The sequence below is a fragment of the Phytophthora ramorum genome (genome assembly GCF_020800215.1).
Source record: "Phytophthora ramorum isolate Pr-102 chromosome Unknown Phyram_PR-102_s0011, whole genome shotgun sequence".
Classification (NCBI taxonomy): Eukaryota; Oomycota; class Peronosporomycetes; order Peronosporales; family Peronosporaceae; genus Phytophthora; species Phytophthora ramorum.
In genome coordinates, this window is record NW_027150657.1 from 1,261,133 (window position 1) to 1,279,491 (window position 18,359).

At 55.4% G+C, this 18,359-nt stretch overlaps 7 protein-coding genes across 7 annotated transcripts; 2 read left to right on the plus strand and 5 right to left on the minus strand.

The window, feature by feature from the left end:
- Nucleotides 1-1,718: 1,718 nt before the first annotated feature.
- KRP23_11215 (uncharacterized protein) lies at nt 1,719-2,627 on the plus strand (the record flags this gene model as incomplete). The annotated part of the gene is made up of 1 exon (XM_067881743.1): nt 1,719-2,627. One exon carries the CDS (start codon nt 1,719-1,721, stop codon nt 2,625-2,627), a length of 909 nt encoding a protein of 302 aa, XP_067741027.1.
- A 930-nt stretch (nt 2,628-3,557) lies between these two features.
- Nucleotides 3,558-4,725, minus strand: KRP23_11216 (Peroxisomal adenine nucleotide carrier 1; the record flags this gene model as incomplete). The annotated part of the gene is made up of 2 exons (XM_067881744.1): nt 3,558-4,595; nt 4,669-4,725. The coding sequence occupies 2 exons, from the start codon at nt 4,723-4,725 to the stop codon at nt 3,558-3,560; spliced, it is 1,095 nt and encodes a 364-aa protein (XP_067741028.1).
- Nucleotides 4,726-5,394: 669 nt separating this feature from the next.
- KRP23_11217 (Chromatin modification-related protein YNG2) lies at nt 5,395-6,497 on the plus strand (the record flags this gene model as incomplete). Its single annotated transcript, XM_067881745.1, has 4 exons — nt 5,395-5,397; nt 5,458-5,491; nt 5,557-5,672; nt 5,739-6,497. 4 exons carry the CDS (start codon nt 5,395-5,397, stop codon nt 6,495-6,497), a joined length of 912 nt encoding a protein of 303 aa, XP_067741029.1.
- A 314-nt stretch (nt 6,498-6,811) lies between these two features.
- On the minus strand, nt 6,812-9,238 carry KRP23_11218 (WD repeat-containing protein 47; the record flags this gene model as incomplete). The annotated part of the gene is made up of 1 exon (XM_067881746.1): nt 6,812-9,238. The coding sequence occupies one exon, from the start codon at nt 9,236-9,238 to the stop codon at nt 6,812-6,814; it is 2,427 nt and encodes an 808-aa protein (XP_067741030.1).
- Nucleotides 9,239-9,458: 220 nt separating this feature from the next.
- Nucleotides 9,459-10,588, minus strand: KRP23_11219 (uncharacterized protein; the record flags this gene model as incomplete). The annotated part of the gene is made up of 2 exons (XM_067881747.1): nt 9,459-10,180; nt 10,240-10,588. 2 exons carry the CDS (start codon nt 10,586-10,588, stop codon nt 9,459-9,461), a joined length of 1,071 nt encoding a protein of 356 aa, XP_067741031.1.
- Nucleotides 10,589-11,589: 1,001 nt separating this feature from the next.
- KRP23_11220 (uncharacterized protein) lies at nt 11,590-12,725 on the minus strand (the record flags this gene model as incomplete). The annotated part of the gene is made up of 2 exons (XM_067881748.1): nt 11,590-12,320; nt 12,386-12,725. 2 exons carry the CDS (start codon nt 12,723-12,725, stop codon nt 11,590-11,592), a joined length of 1,071 nt encoding a protein of 356 aa, XP_067741032.1.
- Nucleotides 12,726-17,130: 4,405 nt separating this feature from the next.
- KRP23_11221 (uncharacterized protein) lies at nt 17,131-17,469 on the minus strand (the record flags this gene model as incomplete). Its single annotated transcript, XM_067881749.1, has 1 exon — nt 17,131-17,469. The coding sequence occupies one exon, from the start codon at nt 17,467-17,469 to the stop codon at nt 17,131-17,133; it is 339 nt and encodes a 112-aa protein (XP_067741033.1).
- Between the last annotated feature and the right edge of the window lie 890 nt (nt 17,470-18,359).

An 18,359-nucleotide genomic window follows, 5' to 3' on the forward strand; every position in this document is an offset into this window, starting at 1 on the left:
AGCATACACACGGCACAACGCAACGAGCGCGGCTTCAAAGTGCTCGTACTGGAGCTGCGACGTGATGAAGAGCGCCACCAGGTGGAAGGCTCTGGTGGCGTCGGTGATGCCGCAGACAAGCACCGGGTAACCAACGCTGTTCAGTTTGAACGTAGCGTCGAGGTGCAACACAAAGGTGTTCGCGTCCCGCGCGGCGTTGCGCAGAAGTGCCTTGGTGGTCATGCCGATCAAGAACGGCCGAGGATCTGAGCCGTTTCCAATCTCGGGGAGGCCAGAGGTATCGTACGCACTAGTGAACGTAAAGGAGTCGTGGTCGCCTTCACGCCCACTAAATGCGGATGCCCGCACCGCCTCCACAATCGCCTTGCGCTTGTCGTTGCCGCCCAGCCGCGTTCGACGAAAGTGATGCACAATGTTTTACACCGAGCGCAGGCTGGGTAGCGCGGCAGGACGGTGACCAAACTTGCGTCCCAATGCGTGCCGGATGCGTAGCGGCATCACGTTTTCGCGGGCCAGCTCCTTGATGAAGTCGCGCTGCTGCGGCGTGATGCACAACTTGGACGGCGTTCGCGCGCGCGAATGGTGCTCGCCCAGCTCGTGCATGTCGACGACGTCGGTCTCCTGGCAGACCAGCACCTTCAGCCGCCATGGGCAGACCTGGTAGGGAACTGCGTCCGTGCAGTGCTTACAGGCGCAGCGCAGCACCTTGTAGCGCATAGAGTGCGGAGTGCCGCTGCTGCAAGCCGCGCACGACATCAGCTGGCTCTTGACAGTCTTCCACGTTTTCATTCCTTGGAGAAGGAGAGCGGAGTCTTCGGACGAAACACCGCTGCAGAGCAGGTTCCAGGCGTGCGGGCGGGGCATTGTCGAGAAGCGAGCGGGGATCTAGGCGAGAAGGAACTTGTTTGGAAGTAGAGAGAGTTTGAAGCAGCAAGGTCTCGGACGAGCGCGACCAGTCAAGTTGTACTTTAGGCTACGGAGCGCGTGATGTGATTGGGTAAACTCTTCATAATAGAGGTATATAATTGGATGAATACTATCGGTTGTGCTGGTGCGCACTAAGGGATGATTGCTTATAAATTCTTGTGGTCTCCTGTGATTTTGTGGTGGCCGCGAATGTTCTGATGTGGTGAAAACACGTGGTATTGTGCTTGTCAGCGTGCATGGTGTTTTTCAGGCATTTGTGGTGGTTTTGGAACCTTGTCACTGGCACGGATGCAGCCGTTGCTGGTGTTGTGGTCCACCTTGATTAGTGTGATCCACATAATATGTGTATTAATATTGTAGTACCCTACACCAAGTGCAGCAAAACCGAGAAGCTGCTTGAAGAGCAGAAGATGAACCTGTGTGCGTGCCAGACACTGCCTGGTTCCCCCCATCTAGTTGATGCCGCCCACCGTAACTATTAAGGACCGTACATATTTCACCGCCTGCAGAATGGACTAAAGCAACCCTTCCCTCCAATTACTATTCCAAGATTCGCGTGTGCTTAAATGATGGATCTATGTATATCGTGTTGAAGGTGTAAATGGGCGCGGTCAATTCGATACGGTCGCAGCGAGCTAATCGCCCAGTTTGCGCGCGCCCATCTCCCGTGATGATGAATGTCAGCGATCCGGCTCCTCATTGGCACACCCCGCCAGCCAGCGTTTTGCCTCAACATCCTCATTTCTCAAGAGTCGTTCTGCTGCGCAAGTCGGCAAGTATAAAACGCCACGATGACGCCGTCCGACACTGAAAAGACCGCCAGCCGCTGCTCGCCCGCCTTCCAGATGCGCTCACTGCGCCCCGTTTCCGCCAAGATCATCTCGTACGGCCGAGAGAACCAGTCGCACCGCCGCCCCACGCTCTACGTGCTGCGCGTGTCCCGCAGCGGCGCCGCCGACTGGTACGTCGCCAAGCGCTACTCGGAGTTCCGCGCGCTGCACGACGCGCTGCAGCGCCAGTTCAGCAGCAGCAGCAGCAGCAGCAAGCACCACGCCGGCTGCAGCGCCTGCGAGGAGCTCCAGTGTTTCTATGGCCGCGTGCGGTTCCCTGACCGCCACATCTTCCAGTCGGGGCTGGGCTTCTCCAAAAAGCGGCTCGACGCTACGAGGATGGAGGAGCTGGATAGCTACGTGCGATTCCTGCTGGAGACTACACAGGGTCTGCTAGGGGACGAGGAGGAGGAAGACGACGAAGCGCCCGAGTGGGACGGCAACGATGACAACAGTCACTGTCTGGCGCTGGACCTCATCCGGGAGTTCCTCATGGTGAACGAAGACCACGCGATCGGTGCTGACGGTGTTCAGCAGGAAGAAGAGGCCAGGAAGGACAGAAGGGCGGCTGGCGCAGCGTCGCCAGCCGTGCCTAGGCGACAGCTGCACCGGCTAGCGAGAAGGAGCTCGTCCGTCACGAGCTTCCACGTGCGCGAGCTGGACCTCGTGCCCGTGGCGCCGGAGAAGAAATATTCCCCCACTGGCCACTCGATGCGCAACCTGTTTGCAGAGGACTGGGACCCCACGTTCGCGGACGTGTTCGACGAGCGGACGGCGCCGCCCGAGGACGCCTTCATCCACCGCCAGGTCGAAGACGCTCCCTCGCGGACCAACACGCTGCGGCTCATCGAGAGCTTCCCTCGTCGCTGAAGGGCGAGCAAGACGGAAGAGACGGCCCTTGAGTGCGCGCCGCCCCGATCGGCTTGCACGACACTGCGGCCTGATTTATTGTAAAAAAAAATTCGCTATCTATCGTTTAAAATCTAATGACCCCATGAATGCACTGATGCAGCCGCTCTTGTTAGCGACATCTCCGTGTTCACTGAGCTTATGCCTGTCGCCGCAGGCTGCAGTGAAGCCGGCGCACAGGAGCAGTTTCATACACGCTTTCAAATCACAGCTTCGTCCTTGACCAGGACTTCTTGTGGTGGAAACGAACCGCGGGGAAGCCTCGCCGAGGAAGCGCGCCGCACGCCAGATGATCTTTCTCTCCCCATCTCGAGGGGGCTCGTGATTCAACCACACACCGGAACGCATCCCTTTGACTCGTCTTGCGTTGCAGACGCATTGCCAACGCTGCACATTCTCCTGTAAAGCGGCAGCAGCATCCGGGCACCCCCCAACTTACGCGGGCAATGCAAGGCCAATGGAATCCCTACTCAGTACGCGCACCGAGATGTTCCGCCAGTCGCAGAATTAATCACGACCGCTCGAAGAGGCACAAGAAATGTAGCCATTCACGACTACTGTAGTTCCGTCGATTCCAGCATGTGCTAAGCTTACACAGCGTTTTCCAATACGACTTCGTGTCGGGCCCTTCGTATCGCGTTGGAAACCAGACCAACCTGTGGATACATGTAGTGTACGAGAGCGTCGTCTGGAACTGGCCACGTGCAGATTTGGGTCAAAAATAAAGATGGTTAACATGTAACATGAACTGTCGACGTGCCAGCGCATTTTTGGTGCATACAAGGCGAAACATTGTTGAATTCTACCCACATTGACGTAAAAGCAATAGGCATCGCTTCATGTCCATCACGCAAAAGTGCAAGACGAATAGAAGTGGTAACAGCGCGTCGTCTACGCCTTAGCAGCTTCAATTGCCTTGGGGCCGGCATCCCGACGCAGCAGGTACAGCACGCGCATAGTGTACTTGGTGATCTGCTCCTTAGTCATGACGAGCAGGGCGCTCTTGATGACTGTGTTGAACAGCTGCGCGGAGCAGCCCTTGAAATACCCGCTCGGGCCTTCCAGCTCACCAATTCGCTTGAGCACCTGCACCATGGAGTTACCCATCTCAGCGTGGTGGTGTTGGCCACTGGAGCTCTTCTGCGGCCCAGCGACCTGCTTTTTCTGCGCCTGCATCAGCACCTTGGCACGAATAATCGGGTACGTGATGATCGTGGCAATCGCCTTGGCAATGGCGGCTAGAATGAAGGCCTCCAGCGCAGTCAGCGAGCTCACGCGCTTGGCATTGCTGGCCGCCATCTTGGAGTGCTGCAGCTGCAGCTTGAGCTTGTCAAAGACCGTGTAGTTGATGGACGGGTTGCTCACCAGCACGAGAGAGGGGATGAATCCCTTCCAGAAAGACAGCAGGCCGTCCTCGGCGTAGATCTCCTGGGCGAGGCTCCACATGGTGCGGCTTGGGGGCTTCTTCTGCTCCCCCTTGTCGTCCGCGTCGCTGGCCTCGTCGTCACTAGGCTGAATCTGCGCGCGCGTATTGATCATCTCTAGCGGCAGCGTCATGGACATGTTGAGCGCCCCCGCAGTGGAGGCCATGAGCAGACTCATGCCCGTGGTGATGGGCGTGCTCGAGTGCTTCTCCACGGCCGTCTTGAGGAACGAGTACCAGTAGAAGTAGGCGAAGTTGGACGAGACCGTGTGCACGACCTTGGAGCCGAGGCCTGCGAAGAGCCCCTCGACGCCCTCCCGGCGGTAGATGAGCCACACGGCCAGCAGCAGGTTGTTGGCCTTCTTCTTGCGGGCGGCCAGCGCCTTGGCCTTGGCCTCTTCGTCCTGCTCCTCCTTGCTGTCGTCCACGTCCACCTGGCGCCGCGTCTTGACCACATCCAACGGGTACAGCAGCACGGCTGCAAACAGCGCTCCCATAGCGCCAGCCTGTGTCAAAGTTGTAATAAACCGACTGGGTGAGTATTTTATCTGGTAAGCAACGGCAGGTTTGAGCGCGTACAGAGGCGTCGACGAAGGCCTTGAAGGCGGGGGACGTGGGGTTCTTGACGTCGGCCATGGCTAAGAGATCTTGAGCCAGCAATTTCGCGAATGTTGACTCGAAGCAGGCGTCGGTTTCGTGAAGTATTCCTAGTAGGAATATTACTTCAGGGAGAGGCGAAGCTGCGACATGTGTGATGGACACTCCGAACGTCCTCTTTGCAAGGCCAGCAAGCGTTGCTGCTGACGGTGCTGTTAGCGCAGCAAATTGCCGGTCAATGACTGCTGCTGCTAGCACGCCAGGCAGGCTTTACGCTTGCTCGTGGCATTTGTGGGTGCTGGGAAATTTTGCTGGGAAGCACGCTGTGTGCAAGAGCGCCGAGAGGAGCGATTGCGCGGCGCGATGCAATGCTGGCCAGGCAGAGACCGAAGGATCTGCATCTCGGTCGCCGCTGCGAAAGAAACACCGCCCGTGACACGCCCTCGAAAGGAAATGAACAGCATCCGAGCCTCTAAGTTTGAGGTCCCATGCAACTAAGTGATCCCACGTTATGCTGTTCAACTGAGAGTTCAATTGACGAGCACGTCGCGCTGACGCCATACGCTCTTCAACTGTCGGTCGCGCCCTTTTTCGACACCACCCCCGCGTTTGCAGAAATCTCTCCATTTGAACGGCAGCAGCGCAGGACCCAAGAGCTTCCCAGTAGTGAGTCAAGGTCTCTCCGCCCCCTCCGCCCACAGCAGCAACATGGTAACAGCCCCCCCTCTCTACAATCGCCTCTGTGCCAGCTCGTAACGTTTATGTCTCCAGGACGAGCGCGACGATCTCTACCTCATGGACGAAGGTACGCAACGCCAGGAGGGATGGCACCTCACTGCTTGTCACTAATCGCCCTCTCTCTCTCTGCAGAGCTCGAGGACGGCGGCCGCTACTACGACGACGCGGACGAACTGACGAGTCCGCCGCGGCGTCTGAAGCGCGTCCTGTACCCGCCGCGGCTCATGGTGGACTTCAAGAGCTTGGGCGTGCGTTCCTCTCCGTTTCCCTTATTACTAGCGACTATGGACTGACTGACTCGTAACCATGCACAGGTGGAAGCACTCAAGCGATACGCCAAGTTCTACCACATCAAGGTGGGCGACGCCTCGGTCAAGGAAGAGCTGGCGGCGCAGGTGGCGCGCCACTTCGACATGTCGCTCGAGGTGGAGGAGGACGACTCCATCGTCGCCTTCATGCAGCGGCTGCGCAACGGCGAGCGGACGGCCGTCAAGCGCTCGACGGCGCGCGACAAGGAGCGCAAGGCGGCGGCCGCGGCCGACAAGGCCAAGCGCAAGTCCAACAGCCGCAAGCGCCAGCGCGACCACTCGGTGTCCGTCTCGTCGGGACGCAACGCTAGCAACAGCTCGAGCCACCACACGAGCAACGGAAACGCCGGCAGCAGCTCTACCATCCACGGCAACAGCCATTCCAGCGGACCCAGCAACGGCCACAGCGGTCGGAGCCACGGCAACGAAGGACGGAAGGCGCCTCCTCATTCCAGCAGCTCGAAACCCTCGAATGTCGCGGGTGGCAAGACCAAGAAGACCAAGAAGGACGCGGACACGGGCGAGGACAACGAGCTCTACTGCATCTGCAACCTCCCGAGCTACGGCAATATGATCGCGTGCGACGGCAAGACGTGCCCGAACCCGTCGCAGTGGTACCATCTCGAGTGCGTTGGCTTGGCTGACGGCCGCCACCCGGACACGTGGTTGTGTCCCGAGTGCGACCCCAAGGGCTTCTCTGGTGGCTCCAACAGCCACAAGAAGAAGAAGAACAAGACGCGGTCCAAGTCCCCCGGCAACAAGTGATGGATCTACCGGTAGCCCCCCTCCCACGCATGACGCATCGAGGCGAACAGCCAGTGTCGGTGTGCACGAGTTGCTCTTCCCCGCCGCGTGATCCCTTCCACCACCTTCTGTCTTCGATGCTTTCAAATATACCTATATTGTTGGTCGCTTACGTTGGCGTTGAGGAGCTTGGTTCACACAAGGCAGTGCAATTGATCTTTGCTCAGGCGATTGCACATCTGTAGACGAAAAGCGTTGCGCTAGTCTGTACGTTTCGTCGTCACGTTGCGCGCGTCAAGATGGCTACACGTTGAAGCACATCGGACTGGATGATCTCAAGCGAAGGCCCACAGCTTGACCCGCTTGTCAGCTCCGGAGGACACGAAGGCTGGCTCGGTCGGGTGCCACTGCGCTTGAAGCACTTTGCCGTAGTGTTTGTGGTAGCTGGCGACCGGTTGCAAAGTAGAGTTACTCGCCTGCATGACGCACAACGTACCATCAAAGGCTGCGCTAAGTAGCCATCGGCCCCCAGGAGACCATCTCACTGATCGGCACTCGTCCTCGTGAGGCACAACGATTTGCAGCGCCTCGCGTGCTGTTGAGCGCAAATCCCATAGAGCCACGCTGCCATCCTGGTGCCCTGAGACGACCAGCTTTTCATCACTCGGTTGAAAGTGGAGGGAAAACGCTGCGTGAGCTCCACACGTCACTAAGCGCTCGCAACGGCGGCTGCGTGTGTCCCAAAGCCGCACAGTCTTATCAAGTGCTGCACTCAGTAGCAAAGTGTTAACCGATCCCGAGGTCGAAGGTTGAGGCATAGCAATCGCCTGAATCTCGCCCACGTGGCCGTCAAACGTCTGGAAGGGACCCAGGCTTGAGCTCCTCTGAGCACGTCGAATGTCCCAACAACGCAAACGGCGATCGCTTGTCGAGGCGACCCAGAGGAGATGCGGAGATGCAAACTCTAGAGCTCGTGTCTTGCCCAACGAGCCGCTAGTGTCGCCCCGCTGTATCCAGAGTTCGTCGGCTTGCTGTAATTGGAATGGATCTCTCTCTCTCGTAGTCAACACTTTCACCGATCCGTCCGCTGCACCAGACGCAAGCATTGTAGCAGCGCCAACTCCGTCGGGTAGATAGCGGTTGTAGGAGACACAATAAATGCCCGAGTCATGATGCTTGTGTCTTTCCAGCGCAACGGGTAGCAGCGGCAACAGCAGGTTGAGAGGCGATGCCCATGCTTGTTGTTGTTGACGCTGCTGCAAGGGTGTTGCCAAGTCAAAGATCCGTAGTGCGCGTGCATTGGTACCGACAGCAAGATGTGTCCCATTTGGGTGAGCATCCAGCGCGCGAACTGCTTGGGGCTCTTTCACCTCGGCAATTACACTTGCACACACCACATGCTCAAGCGTGAGCTCGTCATAACGCTGTGGTGGCCCCTTCTGCAAAGGTATTTCATTACCAAATTCCACTCCATCACCCAGCTCTTGCTGCAGTTCATTCGAGTTGTCTTCGTCTGGTAGGGCTGCTGCATCTTCAATGCGAACCTCAGACTGGTCGACTTCCGGATGCGCTTCCAAGACGTCGAACGTGCTTGTTGTGATGCTCACAACGCTCTTCCTACTCCAGCTTGCCACGAAACTTTTGTTGGAGTCATTTGAGCTTCTAAGCTGCTCTTGGTCCATTTGCACTTCCTGGTCATGTTGTGCAGGCTCACTGTCACCAGATTCAGCTGGCTCAACAACAACAGCATCCAGCTTAGGGCAGTTGCTACTCTCCAGGTCATCTCGCTCGTTTCCTTCATCTCCATGACCGACTTCGAGCTCTGCCACTCCTTCATCTGCCTTTTCAGCCAAGCACTGCAAGCTAAAGCCCTCGGTCTGTGTGGCTACGTCACTCCACTCCTCCAGTCCACAGCTCACAGCAACATCAACAGTCTCCTTCACGTCAGGAGTACCACTTCGCTCGTCTCCTTCCTTCAGACGTTCTTCCACTTCCTCGGTCCACTCGTCTGTATCGGCATCGCCCTCATCCTCCCCCCATTGGCGCCTGCGAAGACTCACGGACAGCGCCATCGGGTTTCGGCGTCTACTCCTTGAGCTTGTCCAATCTACAGAACGTGCAACGCTATCGGTTCCTTCTGTATCGAGCCCATATCCACCAACTGATTCTCCATCACGCGGCATTTCCAGAAGCAACAGTTCACCTCCTTCCTCCTCCCCATCAGCTGCTTGTACCTCATTAACATCACTCACTACCGAAATGCAGTCTCCTGTGTTGTCACCGTTCTGTCGGTGGAAAAGGACCGCATCGTGGATCAATCCAACGAGTTGCAGCTTCGGCATGGCCACGTACTTGAATGTATCAGTCTCCATCTCGTCAACGGGAGCTCGAAACAGCGGCACCAGCTTCTCGAAGCACTTTAACTTGGCTTTCGCGAGTCTTGCTCGCTCTTGGGTACTTCCACCGCCTAACGTCTTCATCACCAACACTTGGAGCTCGTCAAGAGCAAGCAGAGCAGCCTCCATCTCTTCCGGACCGACACTGTCGTTCTGCAGAGGCCGTAGCAAAGCTCGAGCTCTGTCCACGTCTCCATCGAAAATCCATCGGCGCAGCAGCGTCAGCTCACGCGATGAACCTCGCAACCACGTTACGTCGAGGCCGCTTTCCTGCTGCAACGCTAACGAGCTGGCAAAAAGCCCTCTAGCCTGCAGATACTGCGCGATGAGGTAAAGCACATCCGGGTGGCAGGGTATCGGCGCCATTCCTGGCGTCGCTTCACGGACATCGCGCATGAACGCGAAACTGTGGCCAAAACGGAAGCCACGTGCGACGAACCAAGCATTCGTCAAGGAAGACAAGGGCCAAAGCGTTGATTTATCTCTAAGTTGTAGTTCGAGGCTAGTTCAAGACATAAAGAGCGTAGCATAGCATAAGGATAGGTTGTTGGTATGTCCCTGGAAAACATCATAAGGTCCTGTCTGTCTACATGGTGACGATGCTGCTCTTGGGCGTATCGGCTCCTGTGCCACCGAGAGCTTCACTCTCGGCCGCGGTAGCTGCCCCGAACGGTGTCGCTCCCCCGAAGCCGCCAGCCTCCGCCTCCTGCTCGCGCTTTTTCTTCCGCGAGTACATGGCGAACATGAGCGCGCCGATGATAATACAGGCGGCCAGCACGCCAATAATGATAAACACCGCTGAGCTGGTGCCTCCGGAGTCCGACTCGGACGCCACTGACCCACTGTTTGCCGACGTCGGACTCGCCCCTGCCGCATTGTTGCTGGCTCCCTCCGTGGACGAAGCCGACAGCGAGGACGACGAAGAGCTGCTGAGTGAGCCATTCACGGACGAGAAGCTGCCAGATCCACTCACAGAGCTCGACGTCGAGCTAGAGCCTGAAACGCTAGAAGACGTGGAGCTGGACGTGGACCTGGAGCCAGAAACACTAGAAGACGTCGAGGAGGACGTCGCGCGGGACGAGCTGGTGGACGAGCTCGACTCCACTGACGTCGAGCTGGCGGTGCTTGACGAGGTGCTAGAAACTGTGGATGCGGTCGTCGATCCCGAGCTGGATCCGGACTCGCACTTGTCGCCGGAGAAGCCTTCGTTGCACGAGCAGCCGAACGTTGGCGTGCCGTCCGAGCCCGAACTCACGAGACTGCACGAGCCCTGGCCGTTGCACTGCACGCCATTAACACTGCATCCATCTGTACATGCACCCAACAGTCAGTCCCCCTTCTCACCACATGCAAACGCCCCCACTTACCGCTGCACGATGAGCCTCCGTAGTATTCGTCGCACCGGTCAATGGACAGACACTTGTAGATGCCGTAGTTTCCCCCAATTTGCGCGCATCCCTCGCCCGAGCCACCGCAGTCACTGGATGCCTGCCAGATGCAGGCCAACTGGCCGTTAGCCGTGTCCGACGGGCAGTTCCCCGTCGCAGAGCCGCCGCAGCCCGCGCCGGCCACACAGGCCTGGACAGACAACGCCGAGTCGCCCGCCACGCACGTCTCGCCGTCGCCGCAGTCTGCTGTGCTGGAGCAGTTGATGGCCATGCGCATCGCCTCAGCGCTGGGCAACACCAGCGCCAGTAGCGCCGCCAAGAGCTTCATGTCGTCACGCACGCTTCGCTTTCGAAAATATTTGGCTTTTGAGACGCTGGAGCGGGAGAGCGAAAAATGGTGCCGCAAATGTGGTACATGTTATGCCCCTTGCAAATATCAAGTGTCGTCGACAGAAAACGGCCGGAGTGGGCGAAAAAAATAACGACAGTCGAGGAGCCGATATTTCTTTCGAGGCCTCGCTATCTCGCTGAACTCTGTTGCTCACGACTGCTGCTGGCCCAAGTAATGTGCCAGGTGGCGCCTGTCGGCGGTCTCTGCCAGGACGAGTTTCGCAGACGCCTCCGTGTGAGTCCCGTGTGTCGATAGCGATGGTGAGGACGCGGGGGGTGTGTGTGCTGCTGCTGGGCAATCATGATTCGCACCCACGCACGGTGCTCGTCCTCGCTGGATTTCGCATGGTTATCAGACACAAGGACATTATCGTAATAAGGCATCTATCAGTTACAACGGGTCAAAATAGGCGTAGGACACTGCTTCCTTGACGAACTGCAGAACCTAATGATCAACAAAGACAGAGTTAGTTGAAAACCAACAGGTTTAGTACTGAAAGTGGAGATATCGGCTGTCCAAGACAGTTTTGATGTTTGACAAGGCCAGCAGGCACCTGCGCACCAGCCAGATCAGGACCGCTGTCACAGCAAGATCAATCGCGACCTCGTTTTTGAGAATCGAAATCGGCACGAGACGTTGCCAGTTTGAAGACTTCTCTCGTGAAGTCTGAAGCGTCCTCCTGCTGAGCTCTTATACGATGTTGAACGATGTGTGCGGGTTATTAGCACCTGGAGAGTAATTTGCCCTCTGCTAAGCAATCTGGATGGTGTGAGGAATAACTCCAGTTGGAAAGGTACCATGGTTGTTCGCTCCTCATCGGTCTAATGCCTCTCCAGAGTATGTCAACAAAAATGCAAAGCTGCACACAGACACAAGCAAAGGGGTAGCTAAATTGGAATAACATTGACTCTAATTTTTGGGACCATGAATCGTGGCGTCTACATGGTGGCGATGACGTGTCTCGGCGTACGGCCCGTGTGTCCGTCAGCAGCGTCCACCGCGCCCACGGCACCGACACCGTGCGTTGAAGCGAGCGCATTCGCGTACTCTTCCTGCTCCTGCTGCTTCCTCCGGCGCGAGTACGCAACCAGTAGGACCGTTCCGATCAGGAAGAAGGCAGCCATCACGAGGACGAGAATAAGCACTCCGGGCCTGATGCCGCTGCTAGAAGAACTGCTCACCGACTCGGCAGCTGCCGTTGGCGAAGAGCCCGATGAGGACTCATCGCTGGAGCTGGAGGCACTCGAATCCTCTGCATTGTCTGAAGACGAGACCTCGGACCCATCGGTGGACGAGTCGCCTGAAGCATCCGTAGACGAATCGTCCGAAGTGTCAGTAGAGGAGTCTTCGGACGCATTTGTGGACGAGTCCTCCGAGGTATCAGTAGACGAGTCGCCCGAGGCGTCCGTAGAAGAGTCCTGCGATCCGTCCACAGAAGAGTCGTCCGAGCCGTCCGTAGAGTCATCAGCGGAATCAAGTGCTCCCCAAAAAGAGTCTTCGTCCGTGGCCGAAGAGTTCGATGCGGTCGAGCCGGGGGCAACCTCGCACTTGGGCCCACTGTAGCCGTTGTCGCATGTGCAGCCGAAACTCGGCGTGCCGTCAGCTTTCGTGGACATCATATTGCAGGATCCCTGGCCATTGCATCGCACGCCGTTCACACTGCACCCGTCTGCAATAACAACCAGTCAGTCAACCATTTCAACAACCATGAAAAAGCAATGCTTTCTGTCTTACCACTGCAAGAAGCGTCTCCGTAGTAAGCATCGCATCGAGTGAGGGACACACACTTGTAAATGCCCTTCTTTCCGTCCATCATCGCACAACCAGCACTGCAGTCGTCGTACGGTCTCCAAAGGCAGGCGAGCTTGCCACTATCGTGATCCGACGGACAATTGCCAGTCGAGGAGCCACCGCAGACGGTAGCAGGCACACAGGCCTGGATCGACGTATCCGCGTCGCCTGCCACACAGGTCTCGCCCCAAGCGCACTCCGCCGTGGTGGTGCAAGATATAGCGGCCTGCACGGGCCCCTGGAAGGCCAGGAAAACCAGCGTGGAGACGCCAAGAAGCTGCATATCTACCCGAATTCTTCTTCGTTTGGAGAGAATTTGCCACTGAGCCAAACACCGCGGATGGTGAGGCGGTTGAGGTGGACATATTTGGAGGTGGTGGGCAGGAAGGAGACACGGATCGAGGAACTTTCATTGCCCGCACGTGTTTGATACAAAGCATTAGTGAGAAGGGCAGAACATGGCAGCCTTGCAGCAAAAACCAGTCGGTCAAATCCCGCATTTTGCCTCGAGCGCGTGTCCCCAGGGTACTTGAAGGCTCCTTTCGAGGCTTCGTAAGCGGGAATGGCTGGCTCTGGCTTACCCTGCGTACAGCGAAAAGAGCCGTTTGCTAGCATTTCGGGATCAACCAGTTAGCGTTGTTGGGAGGGCATTCGTGTAGGCCGCTGTACGTTGACGCCCCACCCGTATCCATGCCCGCACGAGTGAACGATTGGAATTAATCGAGGTGTCTTGAAGCCATACTGTACCTATCGCAAGCAGGAGTCGATTGCTTCGTAATGACTTGGAGCTGGTCGCCCCGCTCGACTACGCAACCGTAAGGAGGTCTGGACACACCACTGCGCACGGGTACGGAAGCCAGTTGCCTCGATTCGCAGCTCGATCTCATCGACACACCCCAAGCGCTACTCCGCAGTACTAGTACTATGGTATTAATTAATAACGCGTGCTGACTCAATGCCCTCGAAAAAAACTCACCGAAAGGTGCACCTTCCAATTCCCGAGATATAGGCGCCATGCAAAGCACCGAGTACCGATCACTTCCACCTCCTTGCTACGGCACCTTCGCCGCACAGTGTGTTGTCCGTTTCTTCGACTGCAGCCGATGATGTCGAAGAAGCAGTCGCAGGGGAAAGGTAGCGTATCATCGATGCCTTGAAAATTGCCTGGTGACTTTAATTGGGTCGCATCGGAGCAGTATAATAGGTCCCCGCTAGAGCTCGAATCGAGTCGACAACGTACGGGTTGAACAATGACTAACAAAGGTACGCATCCAGGACGCAGGCTACGAACACCTCGCCAGCCGCACATGTCGGAATGAAATAGTTTGCCGTTGCCTGGGATGTTTCCAGCGAAGAAGCCTGAGGGTTCCAACTTCTGCGATTGTCGGGGGCTCGCTCGTGTTGATACTCGTTGTGCGCAACACCCAAGACTCCGGCAATCGAATCTTTACAATCGCTTCGCGTTCTCCGAGTATCGGCGCGAGCCTTGTAGGCAAAATGTTTGATGCTGCTGTGAGCTTTCATAACTGAACACTCCAGTACCAGTGTGCTCCCTACAAGACGAGCACTCGCAGACTGTTTCTGAATATGCTCACGATATAGATCTCCCACGCTGCGCAGTACACAACGACGTGATAGTCCTCGAGGTGTGTATTCTAGTCTTCAGAGTTGTGACCACGCCATCACTTTTCCAGCTACTGGGCTTTAGCAGCACACTGGAGGCTTCAAACGCTCGGACGCGCAGCAAAGCCTCCATGTTTCCAGATGTGCCGCGCTCGATAAAGGTGTTTGGAGGCTGAGCATAGGCACTCGACGTAGTCGTGACAAGCAGAACAATAACCGGTCTCAGTTGAATGCCTTCAGTAGCTCCTTTTTGGACGGACTACCTTGAGAAGTACGCTCATCGAGATAACACGCGAGCTGGAGGAGGCACCAGTAAGCCAAAGAATTGCAACGCAATGTCAGAGCATGCTCCTCCAACAAAACCCGACTGCCAAAGCGACATTTTTCTCCTCCAGCCACTCCCCAGACGAGCACAAACGGGTACTCGTTTCTCCTCGAAATGCCGCTGATTGACCTTACACTGCCAGCAACATATCCATTACGTGGAAGCTGTTTTGTTTCACACAGACAAAAAGCAGACGTGTTAGTATGTGGTATGGTCCTTTGCAATTCAAGGTAGTATAACATACAGATTCTCAGTTGCGTGCTCAAATAATACTCCATCAAAGTACGCAGACAACACGACGGTAAATAGCAAGTTTTGCGGACCAGCAGCATACACGAAGTGCGTGGATCACGACCTTGAGCTATGTGGCGCTCGGTGGGCGAGTAAATGAGGTTGAGCAGCAGTGCAGTAATCCCTGGACATACGCTATGACGAGCCAGGGTAGCAGTTCGCAATTGCGATGGTCACGTCCAGTGTGAAGATCACGGGCATGTTTTAACAAGAGAATCTTCGAATTGTTCATAACTTGATCCAGGGCTATTCACGCTATTGTTGCTGTCATCTGCTATCATTCTCAATGTAGCCTCCGCTACATGAGCACGCTCGCATCTCGGTCACACAGCAAATTACCCTTCAAATACGTCGTGCGGCGGATCTAGAGGACCAGCACTCGCAGACCCGAAGATAGCACACGGTCAGCTACTTGAAGTAAAAGACGGCGTACTCTTTCAGGAATGCGGTGACATTCTCGAAGCACACTGTACCGCACACATGACCTGTGACCACGACGTGTCCTCCGGTGTGAATATTTCTTCGTCGCAGTGAGTAGCTGTGCATGGCATCATTCTGCTGGGCGGAGAGCTACTACAGTAGAAAGACAGCACCTCCACTAAGTTGGGTGCACCACTACTTTGGAAAGGACTGAGCATCTTAGGCTGTAACGACTACCACAATGATGAAAATGGTAGAGAACTGGCCTACAGAGCACGATAAAGCATAGTATAGTCAGAGCTGTAAGCTACATGTATACCTTACCTACCTGTCTTACCTTCCGTTGTGTGGAGTGAGGTGTCTCCGCATCCGATAGTAGATAATAACATAACGCAGACGAAGCGCATGGCTTGGGTGGAGGGAGGCCCTGGTCGTTTCGCTTTTCAGTGAGGTACATTGATGTCACTTAGTTGTGCTAACGACTTCCTATGTCCGTTCTAACCATCGCCCCTATGTCGGTAGTTAGCCGTCTCCAGGTCCTAGCTTACGCTTCCCCGTTACGTGCCGGTGTCCTTACTGACTGTCGGCCACGACGTCCGCTTGCGCCGCGTTGTCCTCGTGTGTTTTCCATTGTATCATGTCTCCATCTAGGTGGCGGAGTACTTTCCTCCATTTCCCTGAATCGGTGCCCGTGTCAGCCGTGTACTGTTGTACGCTCGTTCTGCTTTCGAGCGCTGTGTTTGTTAGCTCCATTGCCATACGGTTGGCTTCTTTGGCGTGGTGTAACCATTCTACTTCCCGAAGCCGATCCACGATGCGCCGACTCCTCCAGTAGACTTGTGTTAAATGCCGTGCCTTTGGGGGTTTGCGTTGCCGATGCTGTGCAATCAGCATCTTGTTCGTGCTCACCACCCATAGCGGCCAGTACCGCTTCTTCTCGCACGCCTTGAGTCCCATGAGGAGCCCTAAGTGTTCCGCTTCCGTGGTCGTCGGTGACGAGCTGGCGTATGACATGTGCCCGCTCCAGTTGGCCCCGCTCGATATGTCATTACAGCTGACAATGATCGCCCCGCAAGCTCCTGATCGTTTTGTTCCTGCCACCCGTCCGGCCACGTACAGTATGTACCTGGTTCCTCCCTCGGCGTAGGGAGGCCCTGGTTCGTAGTAACCCTCCTGAAGGAACTGGAAAACACCGGCGGCGTCAATAAGAGGAAACCCAGCACGCTGAGCTGGTACTCGAACCCGTGGTGACGTTGCACGACGCGAAAAGTACGCGCAATATGCAAGACTTGCAAGATAATATGGGCGCCAATGGCGAGATATACATTTCATACACCGTAGCAACAAAGTCATACTATTTCTTAGATATTTTGCATCGATTGCAGTCTGGCAGTCTATCTCTTACTGTTAGAAGTGTGGGCACAATGGTGATGAAGTCGACAATGCTCACAAGCGCTAGTGGTATCAAGCAGCCAAGCCGATTCCTCACTATCCGAAGGAGAAGCGAATGGATGCAGCTCCCACAGTGCAGCTTCACCGTGACTCGAGATTGACACAAGTACGTAGGGCTGACCAATGTGTTGCCAATCTTGCGTATTGCGCGGGTTGAGGCTCTGCCGCAATCTCACCAATGGTCATTATGTGGACAGACCTACAGGCTTTCTGATTGACGCTACCAGTGTGGCACTGAGCTTGTTGCTTGTTGCTGTTGTTGTTGCCATCACCGATGTAAAAGTGTTTGAGGACGGTATTGACTCTGTTTTGTGTCTGCTAGACGACTTCTGAACTCGACGACGACAGCCACACCTACCATGTCTTGTAAGTTGTCTGCACAGGGCTCATCGCCGCAGGTCACGCATCTAATGATGAGCTGTACATTCATACAGCAACCGAGTAGGTCGGATATTTTACATCGATTGTGGAGCTTGAAACATGTATTCCATGCTACATGTTATAAACACAATCTTCGTAGCTTTATTCGACTGTGACCTCGACCTCGAACTGCAACTCTCGTGGCTTAGACAAAGTTCTACGGGTTGTTGCGCAAATTCATCCACGCTCGGAACATCTTATCGGCCTTCTTTTGAGCCTCAGCAGCCTTCTCGGCCGAAGTAAGCTTCGGGGTACGCTGGAACTTTGGAAGCTTGAGCCAGTCCTTCAGCATGCTCAAGCTAGGTGCCACTCTCTCTTCGTCGGCAGTATCCAATTCAGTTGTCGTCTCGCCCCCCTTGAGATAGCGATGTCTTTTCGCGGCAGTCTCGGTGATGGAGTCGGTCGCCAAGGCGCTATCTTGGATGGAGTTTTCAGCGACCGCGGCAGTACTGATGAAGGTGGCGACCACGAGCAGAAGCAACTGGGTCGTGCGCATGATTGATGGTCTTCAGCAAACTTGACACACTTTAGATTTCCACTGCTTGGGGGTTTGAGAGCTGATCGAGGAATGAGCTTGCGAAGAAGAACCTCACCCCACGATCAGGCTCGGCCCAACAATGACTGGGCTGCGCCTAATCTGAACAAAGCATCTGACTAGCTTGCAGCCTTCGTAATATTTCTGTTAAAACTATCCAAAACACCATGATCTCATGAGCCCTAAACTTTCACTATAGTTTATTTCATATATTTAGCGATTTTACAAACCTCCCTACACAGATTTGTATTGTTTCGAACGGGCCATTGCAGATTTCGAGTGGTAGTTGAGGCAAAACTAGCAGCTCACTGATGCTAAACTGTAAAAGCTGGTTGTTTACGTACGTCGCGAGGTCTAATACATGTACGTGATCGCTAGGTTTGACCCAATCCCGTGATAACCTGACGCCGTTTGCCTAATTTTTCTTGTTTTGGGGCATCAGCTAAATAGGCTCGTGATTACTCCGATTTTCTAACAGGAGCGTTCCTTCGAGAGCTGGCCATATTAGCTAACAGAAAGTTCTGGTTGCGTGGCTTGCGTGAAGCTGACTGGCCTGACGTGCTATGAAGTCCATGCGCCCGACGAGCGTACTACCTATGTATGAGGAGTGCGCCAGACTATACACGCTTTAAGTGTTGAACGTACAAACATCAGGGTTATCAATAAGGCAAAACCTCCAGCGATACGAGGACTCTATAGTTTCTTAGCTAAACACAAATAGAGGACCTCTTAACCCCCCCCCCCCCCCCCCCCAAACGTCAACTAGCGCTGTGGTCAGTGTTAATAAAGCCGCAATAAATTGACATTATCCATTTTTTGTACTCTGCCCGATTTGCATTAACCCTTTCGTG